Genomic DNA, 14648 nt, shown 5'->3' with positions numbered 1-14648 from the left:
GGCGTTTGGGGAGTCGTCGGAGTTTCTTCCTGGAACGTGGAAGGACGAAACTATTTGAGTGATTCCCCAGGAACTTCATGACTTTATAGCCGCTGGGGGAGGGCGGGGCAATCAGCAAATGAAGAGTATTCGCTTAGAGGCTCTCTAGATTTCTGAGGCCGCAACGGGAACTAAAGCGCGTCTTCCATACTATTTCCGGAGGACCAAGATTGCCACGGACAACCAGGAAGCGATCGGGCTGGCAGCTGTCCCGGGGTTCTCCGCTCTAGTCTCGGGGTACCTCTCGGGGGTGCCCGGCACCGTGTTCCACTGCCCCCGCGTGACCCCTGCCCCGCCCCAGGCTCCGGCTCGGGCCCTTCACTTCGGAGTCGCCATGTCGTCAGACTTCGAAGGCTATGAGCAGGACTTTGCAGTGCTCACTGCAGAGATAACCAGCAAGATTACGAGGGTCCCCCGACTCCCGCCTGGTGAGAACCTGGAGCCGCCGGGGGTGGGGGTGGCGGGGGGCGCAGGCTCTGGCGCCGAGCTCGCCGGGCCGCCGCGGGGCCGCCGCGGGGGCTGTCAGGAGCTCCGCTTGGTGGCGAGTGAAGGGGAGTCCAGGCTGGGCAGTGCAGGGAGCCTTCAGAATCCGAGTGGTCTGGATTCCAGTCCGGACTCTGTACCGGAGACAGCTCCGAATTGTTTGTTTGTGTTGGTTTTCCCCCTGCTTGTTCTATTTCGTTTCGTTTGCAAACTCTAGAGGCATGAGAGTTCCCAGAGAATGAATGGACGTACCTAGACTAGCAGCCTGCAAGCTACAGTAGCATTGTTCTGTCCATCACGGTGAGAGTTGTGTGTGCAGAAGGGGGTTAAGCGTCCCCCGCCCACCCCGTGCCTGGATTTAAATTCTCGCTCTGCCACTGAAGATTGTGTCACACAGACCAGTTTCCTTTTTCTCTCTTGGCAACTTTTCTTTTTGACACCACAGGGAGAATCGCGGGTCTTTCAGAGTGTTGATGTGAAGATCCAGTGATTTAACATGTAAAAACCCTTGCTTGATGTTAACGTTACTATTTTCTATACTCATAACCCCATTTTTGTTGTTGTTACTGCCTTTTAACCAAAAAGCACTGCTTAATGGTGGTGCTTAATTGTGGTGCTTAATGGCTCATGGTGGTGTGGGGGATTGAACCTCATGAGACTTTCAGAGCTTCAGACATCAGAGCCTCTTTGCATAACTATTATACTATGACCCCCAACTCCGTTTATTATTTCTCATCCTCCTTGAGAATCAGAAACTCAGTGTTATGTAAAACTTGTCTCATCTCTTAATATTCCACAACTCCCTTCTGGTAGTATTTTTATGTGTTTAGCACATCTTACTTTCCAGTCTAGTTAATGAAGGGGAGAGCTATGCTTGATTTCTTTGTGATTAATTATTAAGAAGGAGTGAGAAAGGTGGTTATCTAAGAAAGCAGATATATAAATGTTATTTTGTGATTATTGTTTCTAAGACATAGTCCTAGGACTTCTTTTTTTCCTCAAATACCGATTTGGGTAGTTAGTTGCAGACAAGATTCTTCCTGACCTAGTTTTATTGGGGAGATTGAACTATCTATCACCAAGCGCCTAGATTTAGTCTTCTCTTGTCTGTGGCATCAAGTGCGGATTGGGGAGTGTTAGTGATTCAAGGCAACTTCACAACCCTACTTTGTTCATCAGCTCCCAGCAGTAATGCCCCTGGACCTCAGTTGTCATTCCTCTTTTACTTTGCCCTTCCTCTCCCCTGAAATTTGTATGTTTATAGATAATGTTCTTCCTTTATTTCTTTGTTGTTTTTTTTTCCCTCTCCCACCCTTCCCCACCTATTTTCTATTAATAGGGATATTTGCTTGAAGCCAGGATCTCTGAATTTACAAACCCCACCCATCTTCTGAAGTCCCAGTTAGTTCTGAAGAAGGTGAATGATGTCTTAAAGAGGTTTATGAGTCCAAGTAAGGGAACAAGAAGAGAGAACCAAATTAGCATACGCCACCCAGCTCTGCTGCCTCAGATTTTTGTGGAGAAAGTGGCTGATGGCCTCATCACTTCGCGATACTTCACCTTGACTCTTCAGTTCTGCTTTTCTCCGATGCACAAGATCATCTTGATTTTAGTTGTCATTGCTACTGGACACTTGATTCCTTTGATCCAGCCCAGAGTCTCAGCATATCAGTATTTGTGGTTTCAGTTGGATTGTTACCCATTTTAGATTATAATTGTTTTAGCATTAGAAACTTTTTGTTTGGACTAGTAGCTTTGGTATTGCTGTTTTCTTTTTCTTTTCTTCTTCTTTTTTAAAATAAAGTCTTTCCTGGGTGTAAAAAGTGATTGCCAAGAAAATGGATTTTGCTACATTTGCTTTGTTCCCTGCCTTTTGACTTTAATACTACTTTTTTTTTTTTTTAGCCAAATAGAAAGAAAACTTTAAACAGTTACCTTAAAAATAAAGCCTTCACTCTGCTTTTTCTCTCCAATACCATGTAAAGGCCCTAACACAGCAACTAACTAGAACTGAAATGAGACTGGATATCTAGCACTGGAAAAATACTTACTGAGCTGAATAATTAAGTAGTAGTAATTCTTTAGAAGGCAGTGGTGTCTTAAAATTACTTGTGCTGGCTCACATCTTAATCTTTCTTATTAATAAATAAAGGATAAAAATATACCCATGTAGCTATGAACTTTAGATGTGTATCCTTAGGCAGAAATGAATATGCACAAAGTATGTCAAAAGCAGTGATTAAAAGTAAGTTGTAATCTTTCTGAACATCAGTAGAGGATGTTCAGGAGAGCTGAACTATAATTGAATTACAAAGGTTAACTAAGATAAGAGCAAACTTCTCAGCTAAAACAGTTCACTCCCCAACTACCTCATTCAGGTTGAAGTAGAGTGGGCAGAGTTGACTAAAATTAATTTTACTCTTTGTTGTGCATGCACAACGTTATTACTTTGTGTTACTTCCAAAGAGAATCTTTTAAAAGTTCCCTTTAAAAAGAAATGTACTATTCTGTGATGTGTCTTAAACAATAAAGAGAGTTTGCTTTTAGGTTAAGTGTTTTTTGAATCTTAAGTAATTTTAATAATTGGACAAATGAGATGGATTGATCCTGCCCTTGTTAATACTGGTATCATACTGCACTCTGATACTTTTGCTATGCTTTATGGGGTGTTTTTTTAAGACTACACTCACTGTTAATATTGAGGAAGAATCCTACTTCTGCAAATATCAATATATGATATCAACACCAAAAACATCTGCTATTGACAAGTAAAAAAAATCTTCGTATGCAGAGATGTGTCCTAGCACTCATTAAATCTGTGTATGAACTGGGGGAGATTTTAGTTAAATGGAGCATTTTAATAAGATATATAGAAATTAAGAACACAGTTCTGAACAGGAGACCTAGTTGAAATTCCAACTCTACCTTATACAGGCTGTTTAGTCTAGGGAAATCGCTTAATCTTTCAGAATTTGTTTATTTTCCTGAAATTGGGGTAATAATAGTACCTCCAAAAGGTTGTTTTGATAATTGGATGTAAAGAAATGCTAAGATTTTGGAGTCGGGTGGTAGCACAGCAGGTTAAGCGCAGGTGGTGGAAAGCACAAGGACAGGCGTAAGGATGCCAGATGGAGCCCAGGCTCCCCTCCTGCAGGGGGGTCACTTCACTGGGTACCTTAAAGAAAACAATATATTGGGAGTCTGGCAGTAGTACAGCGGTTAAGCGCAAGTGGCGCAAAGCGCAAGGACCAATGTAAGGACCCTGGTTTGAGCCCTCTGCTCCCCACCTGCAGGGGAGCCGCTTCATAGGCGGTGAAGCAGGTCTGTAGGTGTCTATCCCCCCCCCCCCCCCCCGCCCGCGTCTTCCCCTCCTCTTTCCATTTCTTTCTGTCCTATCCAACAATGATGACATCAATAATAACTACAACAATAAAACAAGGGCAACAAAAGGGAATAAATAAATATTTTTTTTAAAAAGAAAACAATATATTCCTTTTTTTTTTTTTTTGTATTTTATCCCCAGAGCACTGCTGGAGCTGGGGATTGAATCTGGGACCTCAGAGCCTCAGACATGAAAGTCCTTTGCATAACCATTATGCTGTCTTCTCAGTCCCAAGATATCTCTAAATCTCTCTCTTGAGAAGACAGATTGAATCTTAGGAAAAAAGAAAATTCTTATCCAGGACTATATTACCAAGGCAGATAATAACTTTAGGTTTGAAGTCAGTTATCTTGGGCTCAACTATTTCTTCCATTACACAAAATTATATATATATATATTTTTAATTGATTATTATTATTTTTTACCAGAGCACTGCTCAGCTCTAGCTTATGGTGGTGTCGGGGGTTGAACCTGGGACTTTGGAGCCTCAGGCATGAGAGTCTGTTTGTATAAGATAATTATGTTGTCTACCCTTGCCCATTTTATTTTATTTTTTTTATTAGTGACAATAATGCTCAACACTATTGTAGGGCACATGGGGTACAATTCCACATAATTCCTACTGTCGGAGTTTCATATCCCACCCCTCTATTGGAAGGTTCCCTGTTCTTTATCCCTCTGAGAATATGGACCAAAATTCTTACGGGGTGCAGAAGGTGGAAGGTCTGGCTTCTGTAATTGCTTCTCCACTGAGCATGGACATTGGCAGTTCAATCTGTACCCCTAGCCTGTTTCTGTCTTTCCCTAGTAGGATAAGGACAAAATTATTTTTATGTATGTGTGAATGTTTGCATTCTCACCTAAAGAAAAAGAGAGTGAGATCAGAGCACATGCCATCGTATGTGATGCCAGAGATGGAACCTAGGACCTCATGCATACAAAGCATGTTCTCTGCTGCTGAAATACCTCTTGGCTCCCTGTGCCAGAGTCTCTATTAATAAATGAGAGAGGAAGAACCAGAGCATCATCTTCATGCTAGGGATCAAACTCAGCACCTCATGTTTGAGAATCTAACTCATTATTCACAGTGCTGCCACTTCTCAGCCCTGCATATCAGACTCCTAATGTTACTGCATATGCACTTTTTAAAAGATTGTGAGCTCCAGGAATAGTTTTTTTTTTATGATTTGAATTATATTTAAAAGTCATATTCTCAATTTATTATGGTTGTGATTTTACAGATTTCCTTTTATTTACTTCATTACTTTTTTTTTTTCATTTTACTTGGGGGTGGGGAACAAATGGTTTACGGTACCGTTGTTAATACATAGGTACAGCTTCTTATATCCCTGGGGTCTGTCTACAGAACACTCTCTCACCCTCAATTTGAGATCTCGTCCACTATCGTCTATCAAGATGCCAACATGTTCCTCGCCCTCTTTCCACCAATCCCTCTCTGGAGTCTTTACTTTGGTGCAGTCCACCCCCACTTAGTCCAAGTTTCGCCTTGTGTTTTCTCTTTCTGTTCCTATTTTTTAAGTTCTACCTGTAAGTGACATCACGTGCTATCTGTCCTTCTCTTTTTTGGCTTATCTCACTTTAACATAATGCCTTTCAACTCCACACAAGATGAGAAAAGAAAACAGATTCTTAAAGTCAACACTAAGTCTGCTATTATTAACCTGCAATAAGTTTTGGTTTCTCTTAAAAGTGTTATGGCATCTTTTTATTATTAGGACTCCATATGATTCTATCTATTTCAGATTGCATAGATTCAGTGACTTAAGATGGCTCCTGAATCACCAAGGAATGGAATAGTCACTTTCCTGATAATTGTAATCTAGTCTGATTGGTCAGAAAGAAAAATGCTATATAAAAATAGAAGTTTTAAAAAAATATTTATTCCCTTTTGTTGCCCTTGTTTTCTTTATTGTTGTAGTTATTATTGTTATTGATGTTGTCCTTGTTGATAGGACACAGAGGAATGGAGAGAGGAGGGGAAGACAGAGAGCGGGAGAGAAAGACAGACACCTGCAGACCTGCTTCACGGCTTGTGAAGCGACTCCCCTGCAGGTGGGGAGCCGGGGGGCTCGAACCGGGATCCTCACACTGGTCCCTGCACCACCTGCCTTCATCCTCTGCGCTACCACCCGACTCCCCCAAAATAGAAGTTTTTAAGCATTAAATTTATTGCATTCTTAGAAATTTCTCAATACTATTTTTTTCAGATGAAAAGAAACAGATGGTCGCAAATGTGGAGAAACAACTTGAAGAAGCAAAAGAACTGGTACGTGCGGGTTCTGTAACACAGCTCAACACACAGTCTAAAGCTGTTCCGCCGACGCTTTCTTTCATCTTGCCTTAGTCATTGTAGAAGTCTAGAATGTTCGTCATCAACCCTTTATATTTCAAAAGTCATCAATTGTAAGTTAAGAATTTAATACCTTCTTGGGATTTAATATCCTTCTTCATACAGGTGATTCATTCAATATTCACCTTTAATTCTTATTCCTCTATAACACTCAATAATAGCTATAAACAGCAGATGCTTGCTAAAGTCCTAGTAGGAACCAAGCACTGGCCTAAGCTTATCTCTTGCTTTATGGTATTTGATCTTCATGAGAATCCTGTGAAGCAAGTACTACTTGTGAAAAGCTGTTTAGGGATTTGAGATCATTCCCTACTTGGTGCCTGCCATGTGAACATGGCGCAATTCTGTGTGCATGTTCAGAGAAGAGATTAGATTCTTAGATTACAGACGATCAGAGCGTTTGTATTCTTACACTAAAACAGCTGCTAGACTTGCACCTGCACCACTTCCACAGAGGTGATGCAAATGTGCTCATGCATAAAGCCAAGCAGCGTACAGGAGAGGAATGTGGAGTCTCAGACATTCACTCCATCATAGGAAAAAAAAAAAAACAGATAAAAGCAACAACAACGATACACAAAACAAACACAGAGCACTGCTCTGCATTATGACGGTACCTGGGTTTGATTCTGAGACCTCTGAACCTGAGTCATGAAAGTTTGTTGCATGACCCATTGTGTTAGAACCCTAGCCCCACAAGCCCACCCTTGATTCTTCCTCATAATTGCTTTTGCCACTGCAACCTTGAAAAAAAATGCCCTTGCGTTTTGGTATGCCCAGCAAGACATATAGGATAAGAGACCTGGGAGTCGGGCGGTAGCACAGCAGCTTAAGCGCACTTGCAAAGCCAAGGACCAGCATAAGGATCCCAGTTTGAGCCCCTGGCTCCCCACCTGCAGGGCAGTTGCTTCACAGGTGGTGAAGCAGGTCTGCAGGTGTCTTTCTCTCCCCCTCTCTGTCTTCCCGTCCTCTCTCCATTTCTCTCTGTCCTATTCAACAACAACATCAGTAACAACAACAATAATAACTACAACAATAACAACAAGGGCAACAAAAGGGAATAAATAAATATTAAAAAACAACAAGGGCAACAAAAGGGAATAAATAAATATTTAAAAAAATTAGGAATGTAAGAGACCTGTGGATGAATGCTCACACTGCTATTTTGTTGATGGAAAAACAGACTTAAAAAGATTAAGTAACTTGTCTTTATTCTCCAGTGAGTGGTGGGATAAAGATTGGTATTTACATATGCTAAACCTTGAGTTCTAATTCATCCACTACTTTTTTTTTTTATAAAGATTTTATTTATTTATTAATGAGAAAGGAGAGAGAAAAGAACCAGACATCACTCTGGTACATATGCTGCCAGGGATTGAACTCAGGACCTCATGCTTGAGAGTCTAGTGTCTTAGCCACTGCGCCACCTCCCGGACCACCCACTACTTTAAAAAAAAATTTTTTTTTTTATTATTGGGGAGTTAATGTTTTATACTCAACAGTAAGTACAATATTTTGTACATGCATAACATTCCCCAGTATCCCATATAACAATACAACCCCCACTAGGTCCTCTGACCACTACTTTTTAATAGAAGTAAATTTGTAAACCAGGGAACAAACAGCATTGTGCTTTATTTTATTTTATTTTATTTTTTTTGTATTTTGAAAAGTGAAAATTGTAGCTATGATACAACTCATTACATTAGTGTGATCCTACGTGAGAGCTGCTTTAAAAAAATGCAGAAGTCTCTTCAGTGTTACTTACTGACATACTTAAGACAGTTTCCCAACATATGTTTTTGTTACATACTTTTTTTTTTTTTTTTTTTTACCAGAGCACTGCTCAGCTGTGACTAACGGTGGTACAGGGAATTGAACCTGGGACTTTGAAGCCTCAGGCATGCGAGTCTCTTTACATAACCATTATGCTGTCTACCCTTTGCCCTCCCAGCATATGTTTTTGTTAACACATAGATCTGCACCTGTAAATTTCAGAAGTAGGTAGTTCATTAATTAAAAAAAAAAAAAAAAAAAAGATAGTTCAAATAGAGTTATATTGACTGGGTATTTTCTGTTTATTTACAAAGTCTTCTTTCACTCTTACTATAGTCTAAGTGACATTATTAATCTCTAATAAGAGACCGTAGGAGACATGGGGCATTTCCCAGGTTTATCTGACTGACTGACATTTCTAAACAGGACTATATAGGGGAGTGGAATGGGGGATTCTGCTTTGCGGGGCTCTAAAGGAATAGGTGGCAAGACATACCCAGGCATTTCCTTTTTGTGGTGAAGCAGGGCTGCAGGTGTTAATCTCTCTGTCTCCACCCCCCCTTCTCTCAATTTCTGGTTGTCTGTATCCAATAAATAGAGAGAATAATTTTTTTAAATGATGTAACTGTTCATAGATCAAGAAGATGACTTAGACATAGAGTGGATGATTCACATGTGTGTGGTCCTGGGCTTGAGTCTCAGCACAACATAAAAAATAAAGGGGCCAGATGGTGGCACTCACCTGGCTAACACATATATTACATGTTCAAAGACCCAGGTTCAAAACCCCCCTTTTCCCAGCTGCAGTGGGGTGGGGGTGGGAGGCATCACGAGCACTGAAGCAGTGCTGCAGGTATCTCTTTTTCTCCCTCACTAATTTCCCATCCTTTCTCAGTTTCACTCTGTCCTATAAAACAAAAATAAATAAATGAGATAAAGGAATTGAATATGACTAGTTAGATTATACTGGCATTTCACTGAAGACTCTGGGAGAAACCTATCTTTTTAATTTGACTTACTGACATGAGTTGTGTTTCTGCTGAATTCTCTTTTTTCTCCATTATCAGTAAGTACCACTAGCATAATTAATAATACTACAGTGGTTACCAAATAAGAAATATATCCTAAGCATGTTAACTTGGGTTGTTGGAAAAGTCATGAGCTATTTTTTAAAAAAATATTTTTGTATTATCTTTATTTATTTATTGGATAGAGACAGCCAGAAATTGAGTGGGGAGGAGGAGACAGGGAGAAAGACAGAGAAACCCCTGCAGCTCTGCTTTACCACTTGCAAAGCTTTCCCTTTGCAGGTGTGGACTGGGGGCTTGAACCCGGGTCCTTGTGCATTGTAATATGTGTGTTCAACCAGATGCTCCACTGCCTCGCCCCATAATTTTTTAAAATTGTTATTTTATTTATTTACTGAATAGAGACAGCCAGAAATCAAGAAGGGAGGGAGATAGAGAGGCAGAGAGAAAGTGACCTGCAGTATTGCTTCACGACTTGCAAAGCTTTACCCCTGCAGATGGGGACCCTGAGTTTGGAACCCCCAGGTACACCACCATCGGCCCCATGATCTATTTTTCTATGCAAAAATGCAACATGAAATTAACTTAATTTGTGGTCTGGGAGGTGGCGCAGTGGATAAGGCATTAGATTCTTAACCATGAGGTCCTGAGTTCAATCCCTGGCAGCACATGTACCAGAGTGATGTCTGGTTCTTTCTCTCTCTCTTCCTATATTTCTCATCAATAAATAAAATCTTTTAAAAAAAAGAAATTAATCTAATATTCAGAGCTGTCTTACAAAAGAGACACATATTTTTAGAAATAAAATAATAAATCCCGAAGAAGTTAAAAAGCTGTCTGAGATTATAAAACTACTAAGTATTGGAAGCTACAACTTGAAGCTGGCATCTGACTCGAATGCCTTTGTTGTTGGGTTTTAGTGTTTTATTAGTTATTTATTCAGATAGAAAGACAGCTAAATTTTAGCACACGTGGTGCAAAGTGCTAGGACCTGCAAAAGGATCCCGGGTTCCTGTCCCCGGCTCTCCAACTGCAGGGGAGTCACTTCACAAGTGGTGAATCAGATCTGTCTATCTTTCTCTCTAGCTTCCCCTCCTATTTCCATTTCTCTCTGTCTTATCTAACAATAACAATAACTACAACAACAATGAAAAACAAGGGCAACAAAAGGGAAAATAAATAAATATTAAAAAAATAAAAAAAAAGAAAGACAGCTAAATTAATATGGAAGGAGGAGATAGAGGAAGAGAAAGATAGACACCTGTATAACTGCTTTATCACTTGTGAAGCTTTCCCCCTGCAGATGGGGACCAGGGCTTGAACCTGGGCCCTTGTGCATTGTAACATGTTTTCTCTACCAGGTCCACTACTGCCTAGCTCCTTGAATGCCATTGTTCTTACCATAATAATGGTTCTGTATTACTTCCCTATACATGCTTTTACATTATATCCAAGGTGTTATATAATGGCAGGTTGTCAAAGTGCCCTATTATAAATGTTAGTGATCTTTGTGATTTACCATTTTACTCTATTTACCTGTATATCCATGTAGTTGTAAAGCATAATTAGTTCAACCAGAGGTCAAGAGCACATGTTGATAGCTATGTGGTTTTCCTAATCAGAAAAGGCTTTCCAGGATTTCCATCAGAGAGATAGCTCACACAGTAAAGCCCTTGTGTAACTGCACGGGAGGCTCTGGGTTTGAGCCCCAGCACCATGACATTGGGTAATGTTCCACAGATGATGGGTGTGTGGTGTCTCTCTTCTGCTCCTCTTTCACTCTCAGGAATTAAAAAAAAAAAAAAAAATGACACCGGGAGAGTGGAATCATGCATGTGTGAAGTCCTAACACCATTGGAAAAAAGGTGTTTTTTTTTTTTTTTTTTAAAGATTTTATTTATGTATTAATGAGAAAGATAGGAGAGAGAGAAAGAATCAGACATAACTCTGGCACACGTGCTGCTGGGGATTGAACTCAGGACCTCACGCTTGAGAGTCCAGTGCTTTAGCACCACCACCTCCCGGACCACAAAAGGTGTCCTTTTTTTGGACCATAGTTAGGGTGACATTTCATGGATTAATGATAGTAATAATAGTTTGGTTTATTTCTCCATTGTTCTGACAGTTTGTGATCAGACCAGTCTGTGTTAGAGTATATGTTGGGATACTTTGTGCTTATTAACTATTGCAATAGAAAGTTTTTGGATTATTATTATTATTTTTAAATATTTATTTATTCTCTTTTGTTGCCCTTATTTTATTGTTGTAGTTATTATTGTTGTCATCATTGTTGGATAGGACAGAGGGAAATGGAGAGAGGAGAGGAAGACAGAAAGGGAGAGAAAGAGAGACACCTGCAGACCTGCTTCACCGCCTGTGGAGCGACTCCCCTGCAGGTGGGGAGCCGGGGGCCCAAACTGGGGTCCTTCTGCCAGGCCTTGGCGCTTTGCACCACCTGCACTTAACCCGCTGTGCTACTGCCCAACTCCCAGATTATTATTATTTTGTACACTAGGATTTCATGTCTGCAGGATTACATGTTTGGCAGACTATTTCTTTTTTAAAATTTATAGTAGAGACAGACAGGGAGAGAGAAAGAAAAGGAGGGGGAAAGACATCACAGTGTGGTGTTCCCATGTGGTGGCCCAGGGCTTTCATGGTAAAGTGTGCATCCTGCCTGGTGGGCTAGTGGCCAGCCCTTGAAGTATATGTTGTAATGGAAATTCTTGACAAACCTAATGCTCTTGCACTGTATGCCATGTGGCAAGAATTCAATGGCTATTTGTTGATCTTGAAAAAATTTAAGCACAGAAGTAGATCTCCTGTCACAAGGTCATGAATAGTTAGCTCCCTAGACCACAATTCTCAACTTTAAAATGAGATGTTGGAGTGAAGTCTTCTAAACCCTGAACATTTGGTCAGATGAAGAGTAAGCGCACGTTTAAATCATTTGTTTCTCTTGCCTTTCCAGCTTGAACAGATGGATTTGGAAGTTCGAGAGATACCACCCCAAAGTCGAGGAATGTACAGCAACAGGATGAGAAGCTACAAGCAAGAAATGGGAAAACTTGAAACAGATTTTGTGAGTCACATTCTATCCTTTGTGATATTCACTAACATTTAAACTGAGTGTTCACATGTACAAACCCTCCCCCCCCCAGGCTTTCACTGCTCTGAGCAACTTTTTCATATATAGAGACCTAATCAGCGATAGGGCTGGGGAGCGCACTGAAGCTTCCTCCAGCGTAGAGGAGTCAGGCTTGGACCTGGATCGTGTGAATGGTAAAGCAGGCACATCATCAGGTGTGCTATCTTGCAGGCCTTTCTCCTGTTCTTATCATCACCATAAGCTTCAATCAGCATTAAATACAAAGGCTTCAGAAGCTTGTATGTCAGATAAGCAATACTTTTCCTCCCCCCAACTCTATCTTTCTTTCAAAGATTTTATTTATTTATTAATGAGAAAGGTAGGAGAAGAGTGAAAGAGCGAGAGAAAGAATCAGATATCATTCTAGTACTTGTGCTGCTGGGCACTGAACTCAGGACCTCATGCTTGAGAATCCAGTGCTTTATCTACTGCGCCACCTCCCGGATCACTCTTTCTTTTTCTTCCTTCCTTCCTTCCTTCCTTCCTTCCTTCCTTCCTTCCTTCCTTCTTTCTTTCTTTCTTTCTTTCTCTTCCTCTTCCTTCTTTCCTTCCTTCCTTCCTTTCTCTCTTTCTTTTCCTCCTTTTTAAAAAAATTTCTTTATTGGGGAATTAATGGTTTACAGTCGACAGTAAAATATACTAGTTTGTACATGCGTAACATTTCCACATAACAGTACAACCCCACGAGGTCCACCTCTGCCTTCATGTTCCAGGACCTGAACCCTCTCCCCACCCCCAGAGTCTTTTACTTTGGTGCAGCACACCAATCAACCCTTCCTTCCTTCCTTTTTCCCTCCCTCCCTCCCTCCCTTCCTTCCTCCCTCCCTCCCTCCCTCCCTCCATCCCTCTCTCCCTTCCTTCCTCTTTCTTTCTTTCTTTCTTTCTTTCTTTCTTTCTTTCTTTCTTTCTTTCTTTCTTTTTTTCTTTCTTTCTTTCTCCATTCTTTCTTTCTTTCTCTCTGTTTCTTTCTATGACTCAAGTATCTAAAAATGCTTTTAGAGCTACCTTGAAGCTATGTTAGGCCCATGATTCACAAATAGAGCTACATAATGTGATCCTTTTAGTTTAGATAACATTTATTGGTATTTAACAGTTATCATTTTAAAATTTGAACATTCAGATTTTATTGCCTTTAAGATGCTGTTTTCATAGGTAGATATCAGGGGCTCATGAATGTTCTAGAAATACATCAGTATTTCTTGATACATTCTTCCATGTGCATTTTTTTTCCCCTGGGCTAGGCTCCAAAGTTTTCAATATAGCAATAAAGTTTGTAAAGGATATATTATACTCTCTCCTCCCCCTAACAAGGGAAGAAAAACCTCAATTTAATTAATAATATAAATAATACTTTTAATCCATTGCCTCATAAAAATATTTAGGTTTCTTTCACAAAATCTGACTTTCAACTCTTATGTTCTTTGTAGAAAATTTAAGATAATGTTACTATTGTTGACAAAAAATAATAGGGGGCTGGGGAGACAGCATAATGGATATGCAAAAGACTCTCATGCCTGAGGCTATGAGATTTCAGGTTCAATCCCCAGCACCACCATAAACCAGCGCTGAGCACTGCTGAGGAGGTCGCTCTTGCTCTCTCTGTATCTCTGTCTCTCTGTCTTTCTCTGTATCTTTCTCTCATTAAAATAAAGTAAATAAAATATGAAAAAAAAGAAAAGAATAGGGCCAAAAAAGATTTCACTGTAGTGCCACTTTGGGTGTATATAATTTGTACACCTTTGTTGATAGCAGAATCACATTCAGTAGTGCGAGGTGGAAGCAGCCCAAGTGTCCATAGACAGCTAAATGGTTAAGCATCTACTGAATTGTTACTCACCTCTAAGAATAAAGGACATTCTGACACTTGGATAAATTTGAAAATATAGGCAGTTACAAAGATGTTAAATGAGGGGCCGGGTGGTGGCGCACCTGGTTGAGCACACTATGACAATGCGTAAGGACCCGGGTTCGAGCCCCTGTCCCCACCTGCAGGGGGAAAGCTTTGTAAGTGGTGAAGCAGTGCTGCAGGTGTCTCTCTGTCTCTCTCCCTTTCTGTCACCCCCTTCCCTCTTGATTTCTGGCTGCCCATATCCAGTAAATAAAGATAATAAAAATTTTTTTAAATGGTAGATGTGGTGTCCTCTTGTCAGAGGTATCTAGAGTTAAATTTATAGCCATGGAAAATACAATACCGGGTTGTGACGCACCTGGTTGAATGCACATGTTACAATGAGCAAGGACCCAGGTTTGAGTCCCTGGTCCCCACCTGCAGGGGGAAAGCTTTGTAAGTGGTGAAGCAGTGCTGCAGGTATCTCTCTGTCTCTTTTCCACTCTCTCCCACCCTTCCCTCTCAATTTCTATCAATCTCTATCCTATAAATATATAAAGATATAAATTAAAAAATATTTTTTAAAAAAAAAA

The 14648-nt window shown here is 40.5% G+C and overlaps 1 protein-coding gene across 10 annotated transcripts in view; it reads left to right on the top strand.

Annotated features, from left to right (window-relative positions):
- The window catches only part of VTI1A (vesicle transport through interaction with t-SNAREs 1A), a 456447-nt gene continuing 441799 nt past the window's right edge, over positions 1-14648 (top strand). For 3 of the 10 annotated variants that reach the window (XM_060171325.1, XM_060171327.1, XM_060171328.1), the window contains exons 1-3: positions 98-467; positions 6133-6191; positions 12051-12161. In XM_060171325.1, the coding sequence (XP_060027308.1) occupies positions 374-467; positions 6133-6191; positions 12051-12161 (264 nt within the window). In that variant the 5' untranslated portion in view covers positions 98-373. Of the gene's footprint in view, positions 468-6132; positions 6192-12050; positions 12162-14648 lie in introns of all 10 variants that reach the window. The other 7 variants (XM_060171323.1, XM_007520003.3, XM_060171321.1 and 4 more) reach the window with 6 other exon arrangements.

The sequence above is a fragment of the Erinaceus europaeus genome, chromosome 14 (genome assembly GCF_950295315.1).
Source record: "Erinaceus europaeus chromosome 14, mEriEur2.1, whole genome shotgun sequence".
NCBI lineage: Eukaryota > Metazoa > Chordata > Mammalia > Eulipotyphla > Erinaceidae > Erinaceus > Erinaceus europaeus.
The sequence above is the reverse complement of the archived record's forward strand: the minus strand, read 5'-3'. Positions and strand labels throughout refer to the sequence as shown.